This window comes from Sceloporus undulatus, chromosome 2 (assembly GCF_019175285.1).
Source record: "Sceloporus undulatus isolate JIND9_A2432 ecotype Alabama chromosome 2, SceUnd_v1.1, whole genome shotgun sequence".
NCBI lineage: Eukaryota > Metazoa > Chordata > Lepidosauria > Squamata > Phrynosomatidae > Sceloporus > Sceloporus undulatus.
In genome coordinates, this window is record NC_056523.1 from 243,513,666 (window position 1) to 243,530,856 (window position 17,191).

At 39.0% G+C, this 17,191-nt stretch overlaps 1 protein-coding gene across 1 annotated transcript in view; it reads left to right on the plus strand.

The window, feature by feature from the left end:
* Positions 1 to 9,606, plus strand: part of C2H9orf135 (chromosome 2 C9orf135 homolog) — an 18,272-nt gene extending 8,666 nt beyond the window's left edge. The window contains exons 3-4 of the mRNA XM_042447754.1: positions 3,620 to 3,751; positions 9,260 to 9,606. Coding sequence (XP_042303688.1) covers positions 3,620 to 3,751; positions 9,260 to 9,457 — 330 coding nt within the window. The 3' untranslated portion in view covers positions 9,458 to 9,606. The remainder of the gene's footprint in view (positions 1 to 3,619; positions 3,752 to 9,259) is intronic.
* Positions 9,607 to 17,191: the final 7,585 nt, after the last annotated feature.

Consider the following 17,191-nt stretch of genomic DNA (forward strand, 5'->3'; position numbering starts at 1 on the left):
GCGCTGTACATACAGTCTTTTTAAATCAAATGACTTTAGGGCTTTCATCCACAGAAAGGAGACCAAATTAATGGGAATACAGCGTGCCCATTCCATATGCGAGCATGCCATATGTGGCTTCCACTTTACATGAAAGCTGCGCTACAATGCAGGGAATGGCGTGCCACACCACACCCCATTCTATTGAATGGGGCTTGAGTTTATGCGGTATTTGCCTTACGCAGGGGGTCTGGAACAGATCCCTGTGTAAGGCAAGGCTGCACTGCATGTTATGTCATTTCCCCTCACTTTCTTTGATCTAGAAATAGGAAAGTTAGTGCACAAAAAAGTCCCTAATGTTCCCAAACCTTACATTAATTGCCATTTTGATTCCATTAATTCTAGCTGAGTCTTTACATTTGTGTTACATTACAATTCAAAAACTTGACCACAGTGCAAAAGAAAAAATCTCACCCATGTTTTCGTTCCTTCTTGGTTTTTGTTTTGAATTTGAGAGAGAAATAGGTATCTTCAAGAATTTTGGAAAATGGCATTTCTCACCCACCTCACCCATTGTGTGAAACAATCAACATTAGCAGGAATGGGATTTGCCATCCGCGGATACTTAAATCTGCAGATGGCAAACCCGTGATTGTGTAGGGCGGGCTGTATTGTTGGATGTATTGATGAGTAAGCTTTATCTCCCTTTGAACTGGAAGAGACTGGCATAAAAAGCTCATTTCTAGCTAGCTTGGGAGCGTGGCATACACACTACTCATGCCCCCAGGCACCCGAAAGCCTCCCCACCGCCCAGATGTTGGCTAGTTTCTGGGCACTCCAATGGCACGGCATTTACATGCAGCATGCCACAAGAGCACCATAAAGCTGTGGCAGGGCAGGAAAAGCTGGCTTTTTGCTGATGCAAAATAGAGTGGCAATTTGGCGCTTTTTGGGGAGCCGGCAAAAAGGTGGATGGAGGCTGCAGCATGCAGTTGCTATGATGCGTGGTTCTGTAGCAGCCCCAATCTGCCGTTCTTGGGCGGTCTGTTTTGCCTCTTAGTCTTATTTTGAAAACTAGATTTTATAAAATATTAGAGCTGTAGTGTGAGCATCTGCCTTTAATGGCAAAAGGACAGTCAGAGAGAGTCAGACAGTCAGACAGAGCAAAAACTTTACAGAGGTCATATGTTAAAATTAAAAATATTATGTGATGATCTTTTTGCAACATGATCTCAACATGATTTGTTTTATATATTGATTTTGTCCATTGTAAATCATGCACTAGTAACAGCTTTTATCATATGGCAAAGTAGATGAGATGGGAGAAGCTTTCCTTATTGGCTACAAATGTGCATCATTCATATATCAAGATGTCAGTTGGTTGAGGTCTGATTTTTATATGAGGGGAAGGTTAGCGTATTAAGTCTAGAATATTTTAATTTGTTTTTTAGTTATTTATGTACTGTTTTTATCCATTGTTTTTTGCCATGGGGCCCTGTTAGATTAAGAGATGATAAATAAATGCCTTGAATTACATAACTTTTCTCTATGGGCTCTCATATTGGAAGTGGACTGGGCTGGGATAGATATCTGACAAAGTATGGAGAGACAAGTTGAAGAGAGATTGCAATGTTATATAAATTGTAAAAATGGTTTCTGTGCCTCTATTATAATATTAGATTAAGACCCAAAGCAAATAGGCCAAAATAACTGTTCCAGGACCACGTCATCCACACATGATCTGGGCCTCTGCTGTGGTCCTGAACTGGACTGCTGGAAGGAGCGGATTCTATACGCTCCTTCTTGGCCCGGTTCTTTGGAATGGACATGGCATTGGTGTGGCTTCAGGCCACGTTCGGGGCATGCATCATGTAAATAGCACACTCCCAACGTGGCCTGAAGCCGCATCATTTTGCCTGTGTATTTTAGGCCATTGTAAAGTTAAGAGTATGTATGAAGACTGATAGCCTTATTACACTGCACAGCCTTATTACACTGCACTATGGACCTTATCACATGTGTCCCAAACGTCATGGAAACATTGCAGAAATGTTACGGAAGCGCTAGGGATGTGATCTTTTAAAATGTAATTGAGGCTTCCCACTATGTTCCTGTCATGGAATCTTTCACAGGGAAACCATTTTCTGAATAATGTGATATCCCGTTATTCAGAAAATGGCTCCTCCTGGCTTGCCCTCGAACGATTCCAGGATGGGAACATAGTGAGAAGCTTCAATTACACTTTACATGCGCCACGGATGATCACATCTGTGGTGCTTCTGCAACGTTTCTGCCACATTTGGATGATGATTTGGACCCTGCGTCTGATAAGGTCCTAAGATTTTGCTTCAGTTACCATAGATGGACCCGATGCAGCTTCTGCGTGGTTTGGGGATGTGCGTCCTCTAAACGCCAGGCCCCAATCTGGCCTGACAGTGCATATGTCTGTTTCAGGCCATTTTTACATAGCCTATTGTTATATTGTCAGTTTAGGTCCTGGTTCATATCCTGGCAATCTTGGCATCCTGTTTCATCAACACCTGTAGCTATCCAACATATCTGGAAGACTTGCCTCAGTACCCTCCAAGAGCCAAAAACTGAAATAATTTGTGGAGGCACTAGTGATTTGATTCTGTTTTTCTTGCTTTCTGTTGGTCCAACACAAACTATAGTTTCATACACAAAATTATTAAAAGTATTATATATGAAATTTCCTTCAGGCTGTGTTTATGAGGTGTATATGACACATACTGGTAAATGAATTTCATATTTAGACCTGGGTCCTATCTCCAAGATATCTCATTATTTATATGTAAGTATTCCAAACATTTTTTGATGACGCAAGCCTTGAAGCCAGCAGGAAACCACTCTCAAACTGCCCTACAGGAAGAAAAGCTAGACTAAGAAAGAGCTGGATTTTTCCACTTCTTCCGAGGAAATGCACACCTTCGCTTGTATGTCTAAATGCAGCACTGCCAGAGGATCTCTAAAGGGTGCTTTATCCTAACCCTAACCCTAATTGTGCACATAAACTCCCTATTACATGAGCACATTTAAAAGGGATGGAGCAATCCCAAGTCGTGGGGATGGCAATGCTCAAAAGAGAAAGTGTGACACCTCTCATGGAGATAAGTACAACAGACACAAAACAGACAGTCAAAGAGGGGGCATGGAGTAAAGGGGGGCATGATTGTACCTTACTGGCATCTGCAAAAGTACACCTCTGCTCCTATGCCCTGTCCTGTGGGGAAAGTCAGGGGAACAGTAAAAAAAAAAGTACCCAGTGGTGCAGCTTTTTCCTGCCTGTCTGTTTCACCCCTTAGTATTCTGCTCACATCTTCTGAAAATACAATTTCCAATTACTTTAATCTCTTTTGCTAGAGAATAAACTGTTAGAATAACTATACAATGGGCTGTTATCCACAAGGCTTTGGTTCCAGGACCCTCTGTGGATACACAAATCTCTGGATGCTCATATCCATTACATACAATGGCATAGCAAAATGGTGTCCTTTATATAAAATGGCAAAATCAAGGTTTGACTTTTGGAAATTTGTTTTTGCGTGTGAATATTTTCAATCTATGAATGGTTAAATCTGTGGATGCAGCAGAGCTGACTGTATATTATAAATTATTTTAGAGAGTTCTTACAGATAAGATGGATAAAAATATAACACCGAGGAATACTACTAATTCATATTTTCTATTTAACAGGCTTCTTGATACAACATACCAAATAGACTATGTTCCACCATATGACTATCAACCATATGTAAGTATACTGGAATTTTGTTGTTGTTGTGTACCTTCAAGTTGCTGCTGACTTATGGCAATACTAAGGCAAACCTACCATGGGAGTTTCTTGGCAAGATTTGTTCAAAGGAGGTTTGTCATTTCCTTCCCCTGAGACTGAGAGCATGTGACTTGCCTAAGGTCACCCATAAGAATAGAAAAAGGGGTTTTCTGCAGTTCTGTACATACGAGGAGCAGGGCATACTGAACAATTGCCACAAGGAGGAATTTTCAAGCAGGCTCTACCAAGTGAATGGAATGTGCAGACTGGCACTAAGATGTACAGAGTTAGAGACATAGCAACAGAATTGGACAGTCAGCTTTTAATACCTTAACATTTAAGCAATAAAGTTTTAATGTCTTAACATTTAAGCAATACCAAAGTATACAGTATATAGACATTTCAGCTTGCACTTGCTCTGCTAATGGGCTAATTGGCAAATCTTTTCAGACAAATATTTTGTCTCCGATTATTTTTTCCAAATGGAAAGAGTCATAGGAAAAACTATTGTCTTTTTGAAAGATTTGCATTATTTCCTTGAGCAAGGAAGCGTGATACTTAATTGGATAACAAAATAGTTTCATTGTATATTGGCATCCATTTTTGTGAGCCCTGAACAATTTATGATAATAGAGATTCCATGAATTAAAAGCCTCAAAAGAATGCAGATTTATTTCTATGTATTTGTTATGTGTGGGATACTTTTAAATGGACTCTTTAATGCATTTCTGTGCCAGTAAATGAGGATGGAAAGTGTGTTAATGCATAATGGTTTTTGGGCTAGATTCCTTGCTTTATGTGCCAGGGATTTTAGTACAATGAGAATCATAGCAAGATATTTTTGTAGCTATGGTGACTCATAAAGAAAAGTTTTTTGTTTTTTGTTTTGTATTTGCACATAAAATTTCAGCTATCATGAAGGAGGATCTCAACTCCCCCCCCCCCCCCTTTGGAACACACATGTACCCTCTGAACATTTTGATCTCATTAAACATAGCAACATTTGTTTATTTCATGTTAATGTATAAAATGTATTTCCCATTCTTGCTTTCCCTTTCCCCTCAAGTCCCATTTCAAACAAACCAGCACCTCCACACCTCCCTATACATGTAACATAATTATGGAATTATATTCATGTAGAACTTCTTAGTTCACATCCCATTGTTGGCTTTGTTAATCTTCTATCAATTACTTTACTGTGAGTCTTCTACCCCTTGGTTCTACGCTTTCTTAAGACTAAAGCATCCCATGTTTCCCCATCTCCATTCCTCATCCTCCATGCCATCCTATTACCCCAGCCTTGTGACACTTCTTTCTGCCAAAAGCACCCTAGCTGCCCTATCCCTAAACCCTATGCAACACTTTTTGCAAAGCCCCCACTGCTTTTTTCTTAATAGCTATACTGAATGGCACAAATTCATAGTATTCTATCCCATCAAATATTTTGAACTAATATGGAGAGAACATATTTTGTTCAACCTCCTGGCCATTGACCTGTGGTCCCTCAAGGTTCTGTGTTGTCCCCTATGCTGTTTAACATATACATGAAACCGCTGGGAGAGGTAGGCCAGAGTTTTGGGGTGCGATGTCATCAATAGGCTGATGACACTCAACTCTACTACTCCTTCCCACCTCAATCCAAGGAGGCAGTCCTGGTTCTAAACCAGTGCCTGTCTTCAGTAATGGACTGGATGAGGGCAAACAAGTTGAAACTTAATCCAGACAAGACAGAGGTGCTCCTGGTTAGTCAGAAGGTAGATCAGGGAATAGGGATCCAGCCTGTGTTAGATGGGGTCACACTCCCCCTGAAGACACAGGTTCGCAGTTTGGGGGTAATCTTGGACTCAGCTTTAAACTTGGAGGCCCAGGTCTCTGCTGTGACCAGGACTGCATTCGCACATTTAACACTTGTGCTCCAACTGTGCCCATTCCTTGAGAAGCCAGATCTGGCCACAGTGGTACATGCCTTGGTTACATCCCATTTGGACTACTGTAATGGGCTCTACATAGGACTACCTTTGAAAAGCGTTCGGAAAATTCAACTGGTTCAAAGAACTGCTGCCAGGCTGTTAACAGGCACCGATTACAGAGCCCATACAACTCCCCTGTTGAAACAGCTTCATTGGCTGCCAGTTCGTTTCCGGGCACAATTCAAGGTACTGGTTATATCCTACAAAGCCCTACATGGTTCAGGTCCACATTATTTGGCAGACCGTTTCTCCGGGTAGATGACCTGCATGGACTCTGAATCCCTCTGGAGAAGCCCTTCTCTCCATCCCAACACCTTCACAAACACGTTTGGTGGGGACACGAGAGAGGGCCTTCTCAGTGGCTGCCCCTAGACTCTGGAACTCCCTGCCCAGGAAGATAAGAGCGGCTCCCTCCTTGATGACTTTCTGACGGCAGGTGAAGACCTACCTGTTCAAACAGGCATTTAAGGAATCACTATAAGAACAGGCAGGAATGTTGGACTAGTTTAATCATTCTGTTTAATGCATGTCATTTATCTATTTATTTAAAAATGTTTTAATTATACTTTTTGTTTGTTTGTTTTTTAATTGCTGTGAAGCCGCTCTGAGTCCCAGTCCTGAGAAAAGAGCGGGATATAAACAAACAAACAAACAATGGGGTAGTAATCTATTGTTGTTGTTAACTGCCCTCATGTTGACTTTGGCTAAAGCAGAGGGTCCCCAAGCTGATCCTGAGCCAGTGCTGGGGTCCCTAAATGGACTATTTCAATTTCAGTTTAATTTTTAATTTTTTATATTTTATATCTCATTAATTTACATTTACATTTAATTTCATTTTAATTTCATTTTATATTCTATTTTGATTTTATATTTAATTTAATGTTATATTCTAAACATTCATTTATATTTTATTGTATTTATATTTTATTTATATTATTTTATTTTAAATTTATTTTTACTTTTAAATTTCATTTTGTATATTATATTCTAATTTAAAATTTAAATTTATTTTATTTTATTTTTTAATAAAATTGTATTTAATTTAGATTTCTATTTCTATTTAATTCATTTTTTGTTTTATTATTTATTTTGTAATTAAATTATTTAACTATTTTAATTTATCTTGATTTTCATGTTTAATTTACTTTTAATTTAAATTAAATTTAATTTCTATATTTAATTATTTATTAAACTAGTTAAATTAGATTTTATTATACTTTTTAATTTTTAATTTAATTAAAAATTTTTATTTTAAATTTAATTTCATCTTTTTATTTTAATTTATAGTTTTCTTAATTTAATTTTTTATATATTTCCCTCTCTGGCACAGCTTTACAGTGCTCCTGCAGCATGTGGCATGTAAACACTGTACTGCCAGAATGCCATGAAGCTGTCCCATGTGTGGGAAGGCCGGAGGTTTCTGTGTGGCATAGGCGCATGTGTTGTGCATATGCCACATCCCCAAGCTGCCAGAAAGCTGGCGTTTCGAGCCGGTCTGTTTCAACTCTTATTTTTAATTTAAATTAACTTTTTATTTTTATTTCATTTCATTTTGTATTTTATATTGTAATTATACTTGTATATACTTTTATATTTTAAATTTTAATAATATTTTTAATTTTTTATCTTCCCCTATTTTATTTTTAATTTAATTATTTTCCTTTTCTTTTTTCAAACAAAATATATTTTAAATAAAATAAAAATGAAATTAAAGTAAATAAATGAATAAATAAAATTATTAAAATTAATTACAGTAATAACATGATTAAAAATAATATAAATAACTAAATAAAGTATAAAATAAAGTATAATATTTGAAACTTAAAAATTAATTAAATTAAAAATAGGGGGAGGAGGGACAGAGTGGACCAGTGACATGAGGTCACTGTGAATGACCACACACGAATACCCTGGGAGGGGCATTCTTCACCAAGGCATTGCATGATTGGCAGTTCATTAGTGGGTTTTCCCAATAAATGAATCATAGAATCATAGAGTTGGAAGAGACCACAACGGCCATCCAGTCCAACCCCCTGCCATACAGGAACTCTCAATCAAAGCATCCCCGACAGATGGCCATCCAGCCTCTGCTTAAAGAGGAGGGAGATTCCATCACATTCCGAGGGAGTGTGTTCCACTGTCGAACAGCCCTAACTGTCAGGCATGAAAAGGGACTGGGCAGGGATGAGAAAGCTATGGGAGGGAAGTGGCTTTGTGCGATCATCATAGCTGATGCTTCTTCCTTCCTGTGGGAATCATGATTTAAAAACCAGCTGTGATCATCTCCTTACTCATCTTCTGATTTCTTGACTACAGTCTCTTTTCTGATCAATGTTTGATCCAATGTATGGGATGTCTTTTACTAGTTATATTCTCGAGGTTTAATTTGTTTGCTTCCTCTGTGGTCATTATTTTTGTTTTCTTTATGGTCAGCAGCAATCCTGTATTTAAACTTTCTTTCTTGATCTTCCTTAATAGTTGTTGATGTAACAAGCTTTACGAGCTTTTAAGTCAGGAACGAGTAGAATGTGACCAATGCCATTTTTGCATCCGACAGGCTTCTCAGAGCATTTGCATCTCACCTCTCCAACACCAGTTTCTTTTACTCTTGAAAAAGATTTATTTATTTATTGTTTGCTTGTTTGCTTTCTTTCTCACTCAACCACTCCTGGAGCCTAGAAAAACATCAAGTTTTTGAATCAGCATAGAGGGCCTCTATCTTTTTTTGGAGGGGAACCTCCAACTTCTCCTGGTTTTGGTATTTTTCTTTTAAAATTCAGCATTTCTGAGCATGGTGCATCCCACATTGGGTGGTGGGACAAAAATTTGCCCCAGGGCACACCACAGAACTATACAAGTTGAAAGTGTTATGTGGAACAGCAAACATACTTTTCCAAACTATGAGTTTTAAGTATCCCTTTAAAGGATGAAAAAAGTCACCAGGCAAGAAAAAGTATGTTTTTCATGTTACTAGTACAGTACAAAGAAGAATTCCCTTTTAGTGTTGTTCAAAATGTATGAAAAATGAGGCATGAAGTCTCCATGAAGAAAAAGTGTAGTTTCCAAAACTCTCTTTTTTTATTTTGCCACTTAACTGCTGCCAAGTGAGTACATCCAGGAGGAAGAAATCAATGACCAAGAGCTGCAGAACTGTAAGGGAAGAGGAAATGTTGGTTGCTGGTGGCAGCAATGCTGGACAAAGGCCTGATGGAAGTCTCTGTAGTAGCAGGGGCTAAGGTCAAGACATCAATGGCATTGTATTGAAAGTCCACCCAGACAGAAAAACAGGACTGCCATTTAGGATAAATCAGTTTAAATGTCCTGCTACCTATATAGCTGATCTGCGATACATCTCTAAATATGGACCAAATGGTGCTATCATATAAATTTTACTGGAGGAAAAAAAAGTATATCCTACATTGAAGAATTTCTGATAAATCTTTACTCAATTATAGTTAGCATTCATTGCTTAAAACTGTCTTTTGATTACTAACATATTCTCCTGTATTTTCTTCAGGTTACACTTGATGCTGGGGGCTACTCTGTAGTTCACAGAAAATGTCATTCTCAGTTTACTGACACAGGAGACTACAGAAGGCATGGTATCAACACATGGCATGATGAGAGTGGAGTTTATGCTAACGCAGATCTAAAGCAAAAAGTATTTCCTGTAACTAACCCTATACCGACAAATGTGCACGAAGAAGGTTCTTAAGCATTGCTAACAATACAAAGAGTCAACGAGAAAGAGAAAATGTGTATCTGTATACATTATATTTTTTGTAGAATCATTGTCATGGTTCTAGACTAAATCTGTGCAGTTATACAATAAATAAATTGGGAGCTAAAACTTTCCTCTTCTTCTTGGTGTCAAAAACAGCAGGTACATTTTCTGTTACTCTCATCCCCCACATCATTTTGCTGATCTTTTAGCAAGATGCTGGGAAATCAATGTGAGTCTTTCAGCATATCAGCTGTGTACTCTACCACTGAGATTTTGTCCTTCCCTCTTGTGTGAACAGAGTGTGCTCAGCAAGCAGGTTTCTTTTCTTTTTCTTAAGATGTGTAGTTATTTGCAGTCTTCTATGGACAGCTGCTGTACTGTTACACCCCTTACAAAGATAGACCACTTGTGGCATTTATTTGCACAAGCATGCCTGGAAAATTCAGTTGCTGGCTCTAACTGGCTATTTTTGCTGTTCAGGAAACTGAATTGGAATTTAAAGTACCAGCAGTTGCTATAACACAAAGCATCTGAAGCAACTATCAAGCTTTTCCTTGAAGGATTCTTTTAAATGTTAATACAATGTCTCTCAATGAGGCATTTCATTGTTTTATACTTTTTTCCACAGAGACTAGAAATGGTTTAAGTCTTCCTTCACTGAAGGGCTCCCTTTGAATAACTAGAGGGAATGAAATTGGAGAATATAAAAGCTCTTTTATAAAGCAATAACATAGCCAAGATATTTCTCTCATGAATGGCCAGTACCCGTGGTGTTAATCTGTCCCACACTATCTAAAATTAATGCACTGCAAGAATCTGGCAACTTCAAGAAAACATTATACTATGCACAGGATGTAGATAGAACAGATTGCATGGGTTGGGTGTAACACTGTGTAATTTCAAGAGATCTTTCATGTTTTCCCATTAATCCCAGGTGTTTGTGTTAGGCTTCTGCAATAGATGAAAATAGGAAATGCTTATTGATACATCACTATTAAATTTGTCAGTCATTTCGGTTGTAGACTAAAAGAATACTGTATCAACTATTTATGTGCATGGGAGACTGCAAAACTGTTGTACTTGGTTCCCCCAATCCTTCATCTTCTAGCACATCTCAGAAATGAATAAGGCTGGTAAAACATTTTGGTCTTCATTGCTCTCAAAGCAGTGCTGTGATCTTTTCAGAGTTCTACTTATATGATTTGGACTCTTTTATTGTTGTTACCAGCAATGGAAACACATTGTTATATCTAGAAAAGCACTATCTTCACAGACTCACAGGTTTACATGATTTCTTCTGTTTATGAAACAGAATAAATAATAAGAGCACGATATGAGGTTTGATCAGATTTTCACTTATATTTTTCTCACTAATGCTCACTTAATTGAGGCTAGGGCCAGTGAAAATCACTCATTACTTGAGAGCTGATGCATGAAATCCTCCATTTAGTGTGACCATTTATTGCAAACCTAAAGTAAATTAGTCTAACCTAAAATAAAATAAACACAACATAAATCTCATAATAGTATGGAAGGCTGACGAGGTGAACTCTGTGTTTGGTCAGTGTGCTAATTGTTGATGTTTTTCCTTCTGATGTCTGTTTGGCCAGAATCCTGTTGATGACTTATGCTGGTGTAATGATTTGTCCTGGCAGTGTAAGAAGGAGCACTTTTTGGGGTGGTGCATAATGGTAATGGGGAAAGGGTAGGGATTTTTTTTTCTGTTGCCAGAGAAAGCTGGCTTGCTGACTCCTCAAGGGCAGAATAGTTTTCTTTCTATACAGAGACATCTTTCACTGTTAAAAGCACCTACCTGTATAGCTATTTTATCCTTGCTGGTGCTGCTATTCCACTATAATTTATATTAGTGTAGTTACACAGCCAGCAGGATTGTGAAACAGCTCTTCAGACAGAGAATTACCTTCAAGCAAAAAGTTCTTTCTATAAGGAAGGAAACATGGCTACTCTGCTTGCAGTGCATGTACAAAACTCAACTGAACTGGTAGTGAATTTTATTTCAATATTGGCAGTGGGGCAAAGTCCTTAACAGCACCTGGCAGTGTCCTTTTACTGGTGGAAAGATTTTTGGATGTATGAATATCACCAGCAGTGAGCTCAGGAGATGTAGGGTTTTGGTCTCCCATACATTCCTACAAACCTCATCTTGATCATTTGCCATGTCAAACAGCTGCTTCAGTTTTCCATAAGGCAGGGCTGGTGCTGCCTGAAGCCCAATTCATGTTACCCAAGTGATGGTATAGCTACTAACCATCACAAAGAAATAGTTTTGCTTTGGCAGAGGGTTAAGTCATCTTGATGACCTGTGAAGAGTAGAGGAAACGTCAAGCTGCAACCATATGGTTCTCATGCCGATATTAAGCAGCCAGATTTGGGGGAGGGAGAGGACTGGTGTAGAAAAGAATTCTGTAACCATGTTGCCACATGGTCTGAGTTTCACATACTTCTGAAATTACGTAAATCTGAACTCCCAGAAAGTACAGTATTTTGACATGGCTACCATATGTTCCCATTATGTATGAGTTAAAGCCTGACGAAGCAGAACCATGGATCAATTGTGATGCTATTTAGAGGAAGCAGATATCATTACATACATATTCTTATAATGTGTAGTTTATATGTAGAACTGTAACTATCTAGGCTTGGAAAAGCTACTTGGCTATGCTAGTAGCAGGATTCTGGGACTTGTAGTAAAAAAAATAACTTTTCCAAGTGATGAATTAAATCGTTAGCATTTTGCTAGTTAAACAACTTTGAGTATCTAACTTACCTCTGCCAAAAGATTATACATACCTTCAAACACAGGCTGTCCTAAAGAACATCCTATGATACAAATGTATGCATATATGCCACCCAGAAGCTGCTCTCTTTCTTACCTTTTGCTTTTAGGGGATTAAGTGTACTCTTAGCATTGTACATGTATTCTGTGCTGAATAAGCAGCTCGGAAATGGTGTTTGTCTTTGTTTCTGTGGCAACAATACAGTGGTACCCCGGGATACGAAATACCCAGGTTACGAAATTTCCGGGATACGAAAAAAATCCCATAGGAAATAATTGTTCCGGGTTACGAATGTTTATTCGGGTTACGAAAAAAATTTTGGGTTTTTTTCGGCTTTTTCGCACGGAATCGCGGCTTTTCCCCATTAGCGCCTATGGCAGTTCGGCTTACGAAGGCTTTTCGGGTTACGAAAGCGGCCGCGGAACGAATTAATTTCGTAACCCGAGGCACCACTGTACTACCTTAGAAGTGCAATACTAGGGGAGAAACACAAACACAAAATGCTCACACATAACCCTAAAAATGTTTGTTCAGCAAGGGTGTTTTCATTTCATTTATTTGTCTCTGAGGCTTTAACTTGATGTGGCAGAAATAAGATATGCTTCTTATGGCATAGCTTTAAAATGATGGGTGGGTAAAGTAGGCAGCTACCGGAGAGAGGGCTTTCTCCATAGTGGCAAACCAGTTGTGTAATGCTTTCTCTGGAGAGATTTGCCTAGCACCTATTTTATTGATGTTCTTTGCCAAGCATAGAAATTATATGCAAGGCTCTCTTTTCTACAGATGTTCTACAGACACCTTGAGCACAGGCCTTCAGGACATGTCCATGAGGGAGCAGGGTTATGCAGCATGGCTTTGCTCCCCACTCACCCAACAAGGAAAGATTATCTTTGTCACCCAAACAGAACTCCTGTCATGATGTAGAAGACTATGACTAGGTGAACGATGTGCTTGCCTTTTTCCCCACCTGGGTCCTAACTTGTGATGGATAACTTCAAGGTCCATGCCTGCTCACCCTGCTTTATGCTTCTTTACACCAGACTGAGATTGGACCGCCCTTCACATACAATATGGATATTTCATCATACTGTCAGGATGATGGTCCTCTGAAGAGACTAGTCCTTCTACAGCTCTTTAAACAGACAACTGCCCATTGCTATCAGAAAATACTGATTTTCCACACTATATCCCCAGTGACCATGCTAGCTGGAAATATGGTAGCTGTGGTTCAAAAAGTAACTTTTCAAACCTTTATCTGTAATAAAATGTCTAACATAAGTTATCCTATTTGAATGTTGCATCACTGTAGTTTCCTGAATCCATTGCTTGTGCAAGTTTGCTTTTTCTTCGTATTTTCCAGATGTTCAGCTAAGGCCCTTCCCTTGTTGTGGGGACTCCATGGCAATACAGCCCACAAAATATTCCTTTCAAGGAATAACAGACACAATTCCACATGGGTCTGCTTGTTTTCTTTAAGCATTGTTCTTTTCTAAACTAGTTGGATGCTCTGAGAAACAAGGATAGCCTCATGACAACTGCATTTGCCTTTCCTAAGCCATTTATTATTAAGGAGGGGAGTGGAAAATGTTATATGTAAATGTTTTGGTAGTCAAAGCATTGGACCTGAAAATAAACGCTAAAGAAAAGCCAAGTGATTTGTTTAAACACAGCGGGATGACATTTGGAATCTGCCACTGTTGCATATACTTCTGGATGGCTAAATGAACAAATGTTGACAGCTGAGCTAGTCAAAACAGAGCTAATGGAACCCACAATATCCAGAATTTGTTTAAAAACAATGTTTTCAAGGATTCCTGGAAAATCTAAAACTGGTGGGCTTTTACAAAAAAAAAAACATTATTTAACAGCTTTTGCACCTCCATGTTTAATTTTTTTAATTCAATATGATTTAAAAATGCTTGATACTGATGATCTCCCTATCATATGTGCTACTATGGGAGCCATCTTGCTCAGACAAGGCAGAGAGGAAATTGATGAAAAATACCCCCTTCCCTGCGCACTGTACAAGTTAGCCAAAACTGTCTAGTGTAGTGATATCCATTCACTGATGGCTGGCTTGTGATTTTTATGAGCTTGGTTTGGATGCCCCCTTTTGCCTGCAAGGACACATAGACATAAGTTTATGAATCATAGAATCATAGAGTTGGAAGAGACCAATTACAAATCCACCTAACAGCAGTATTGTCTAACCAGCATTTTACTAGCTTGTTTGCAAGAATATCATGGGGGACCAGTCGAAGGCCTTATTGAAATCGATATGCTACATCCACAGCATTCTTTTCATCTATCACGCTGCTATTTTTATTTTAAAAAGAGGTAAATTTGGCATGGCTTGTTTTTGAGAAACCCATCGTGACTTTGTAAATGCTTACAGATTGTCTGTTTAATTATCTGCTTTAGAATCTTTCCTGGTACTGATGGTCAGGTTAACTAGTAATTGTTTTTGTCTTCCTTTTTAAAGATGGGGACAACATTGGCCCTCCTCCAGTATGCTGGGACTTCCCCTGTTCTCCAGGAATTCTCAAAGTTTATTGCCAGTGACTCTGAGGTTACTTCTGCCAGTTCTTTTAATACCCTTGTAGTTCATCTGGCCCTGGAGTCTTGAATTTATTTAGATTTATCAGGTATTCCTGTACTACCTCTTTACTTATTCTGTGCTGCATTTTCCCTATTGTGTTCTCTGCTCCATTTTCCTCAGGTTGAACACCCTTTTCCTTTTGCGAGAAGACTGAGACAAAGAAGATGTTAAGTAGTTCTGCCTTTTCCCTGTCCCTTGTTAGCATTTTAGCATCTTCTCCATGCAATGACCCTACCATTTCCTTCTTTTTTCTTTTGCTACAGACATAACCAAAAAAACCACTTTTTATTGTTTTTAACTTCTCTAGCAAGCCTGAGCTCATTCTGCACTTTAGCTTTTCTGACTATCCCCCTATATATGCTAGCTGTTTGTCTGAATTCCTCTTTGGTGATGTCCCTCTTTTTCCATTTCTCATACATCCTCTGTTTAAAACTTAAGTTCAGTCAAAAGTTCTTTGGTCATCCATTCTGGTTTCTTGAGATACTTCCAATTTTTCCTCCTCACTGAACCTGTTTGAAATTGTGCTTTCAATATTTCCCTTTTGAGAAACTCCCATCCATCCATCCATCCTGAACTCCCTTCTCTTTTACTATTCATGATCATGGGGTCACTCCCAGTATTTCTCTAAGGGGTGAAACAGACTGCCCCAAAGGGGTGGTTTCAGGCTGCCTCTTAGAAAGCCAGACTGGGGCCATGGCAACCACATGCTATGGCCCTGATCTGCTGCAGCACTGGCCCAAAGAACGTTTTTCAATTGCTCATTTTTCGGCCATGGAAAAGTCGGCTTTAATGGCTTCTCAGTATGTTGGGGGCTTGCAGTGTGTAACTGCAATGCCTCTAAGATGCCTAGAAGCCGGCCCATGTGTAGGCAGCTGGAAGCCAGCTTCCGGGTGGCTTCAGAACGTGCAGCATCATAATGCTGTGTTCTGAAGCTACCTGGAAGGCGGTGCAAAGGGACAGTCTGTTTCGCCCCTAGGTTTATTGAAATCAGCTTTCCTAAAGTCTAGAATGCATGTCTGGCTATGCTTATCTTCCTCTTTCCACTGCATAACAAACTCCAGGAGAACATGATCACTCCCATCTAAGGATCCCACCATTTGCACTTCATTAACCAGATCATCACTGCTGGTTCAGGAGCAGATCTAAAATAGCTGATCCCCTTGTTGCCTCTTCCACCTTTTGGATAATGCAATTGTCTTCCAGGCAGGTGAGAAATTTGCTAGACCTTAAAGTTTTGACTGAGTTTGACTTCCAGCAAATTTCAGGATAGTTGAAATCACTCATCACCACTACATCTCTCCTTTCTGAGTTTGTGGTCACCTGTTCTAGAAAAGCATCATTTATTTCCTCAGTCTGACTTGGGGGTCTGTAGTAGATTCCTACAGTATCATACCTGTTGTTTCCCTCCCTCCCTTTTATTTTTTATTGCTCTCCACCTGGCTTCCAGGTGTTATGTGTTGGGTGTTCTTCACAGGTGCAACCTCCTTGACATATAATACTGCTCCTCCTCTGTTCCTGTTTGGCCTAGGCAGGGAATCGTCAACTAAAAAGATGTTATGTACAGCGCTGTGTAAATTTACAGTGCTTCATAAATAAAGGTATAATAATAAATAATAATATTTTCTCTTTAAAAGTTATAGTCCTCTACCACTATGTGGCTGTAGTAATACACTACAAAGTCTGTGCTGAGAGAAAAACACAGGGTTGCATTCCCCCCGACTCTCTCCCCAAAATGTCACCCATCAGGGTTTTTTTAACAAATTCAGTTAAAATTATTATTAAAATTATTAATCTATAAATTTAAAACCATTTAATAAAAAGATAGAACATAAAAATCAGCAAAATAGCACATCATTAGAAATCTGTTATAATTAATTTCTGAAAGCCTGAAGGAATAAGAAGTTTCTGACTTACCAGTGGAAGGAGCACAAGGAGGATGGGGCCATCCTAGCCTCTCTAGAGAGGTGGTTTCAAAGTCTGGGAGCAACCACTGAGAAGGCCCTCTTCCTTGTACACCCAGCTTACAAAGCTAAAATGGTAGTGGGACACAGAAGTCCCTTTCTCAAAAATCTTAAATGTCGAACAAGTTCATTTAAGGAAGCCCTGGTGGCGCAGTGGTTAAATGCCTGTACTGCAGCCATTCACTCGAAACCACAAGGTTGCGAGTTCAAGACCAGCAAAAGGGCCCAAGCTCGACTCAGGCTTGCATCCTTCTGAGGTCGCTAAAATGAGTACCCAGACTGTTGGGGGCAAATTAGCTTACTTGCTAATTAGCTTACTTGCTGTTCACCGCTATGATCTTTGGAATAGCGGTATATATAAAAAAAA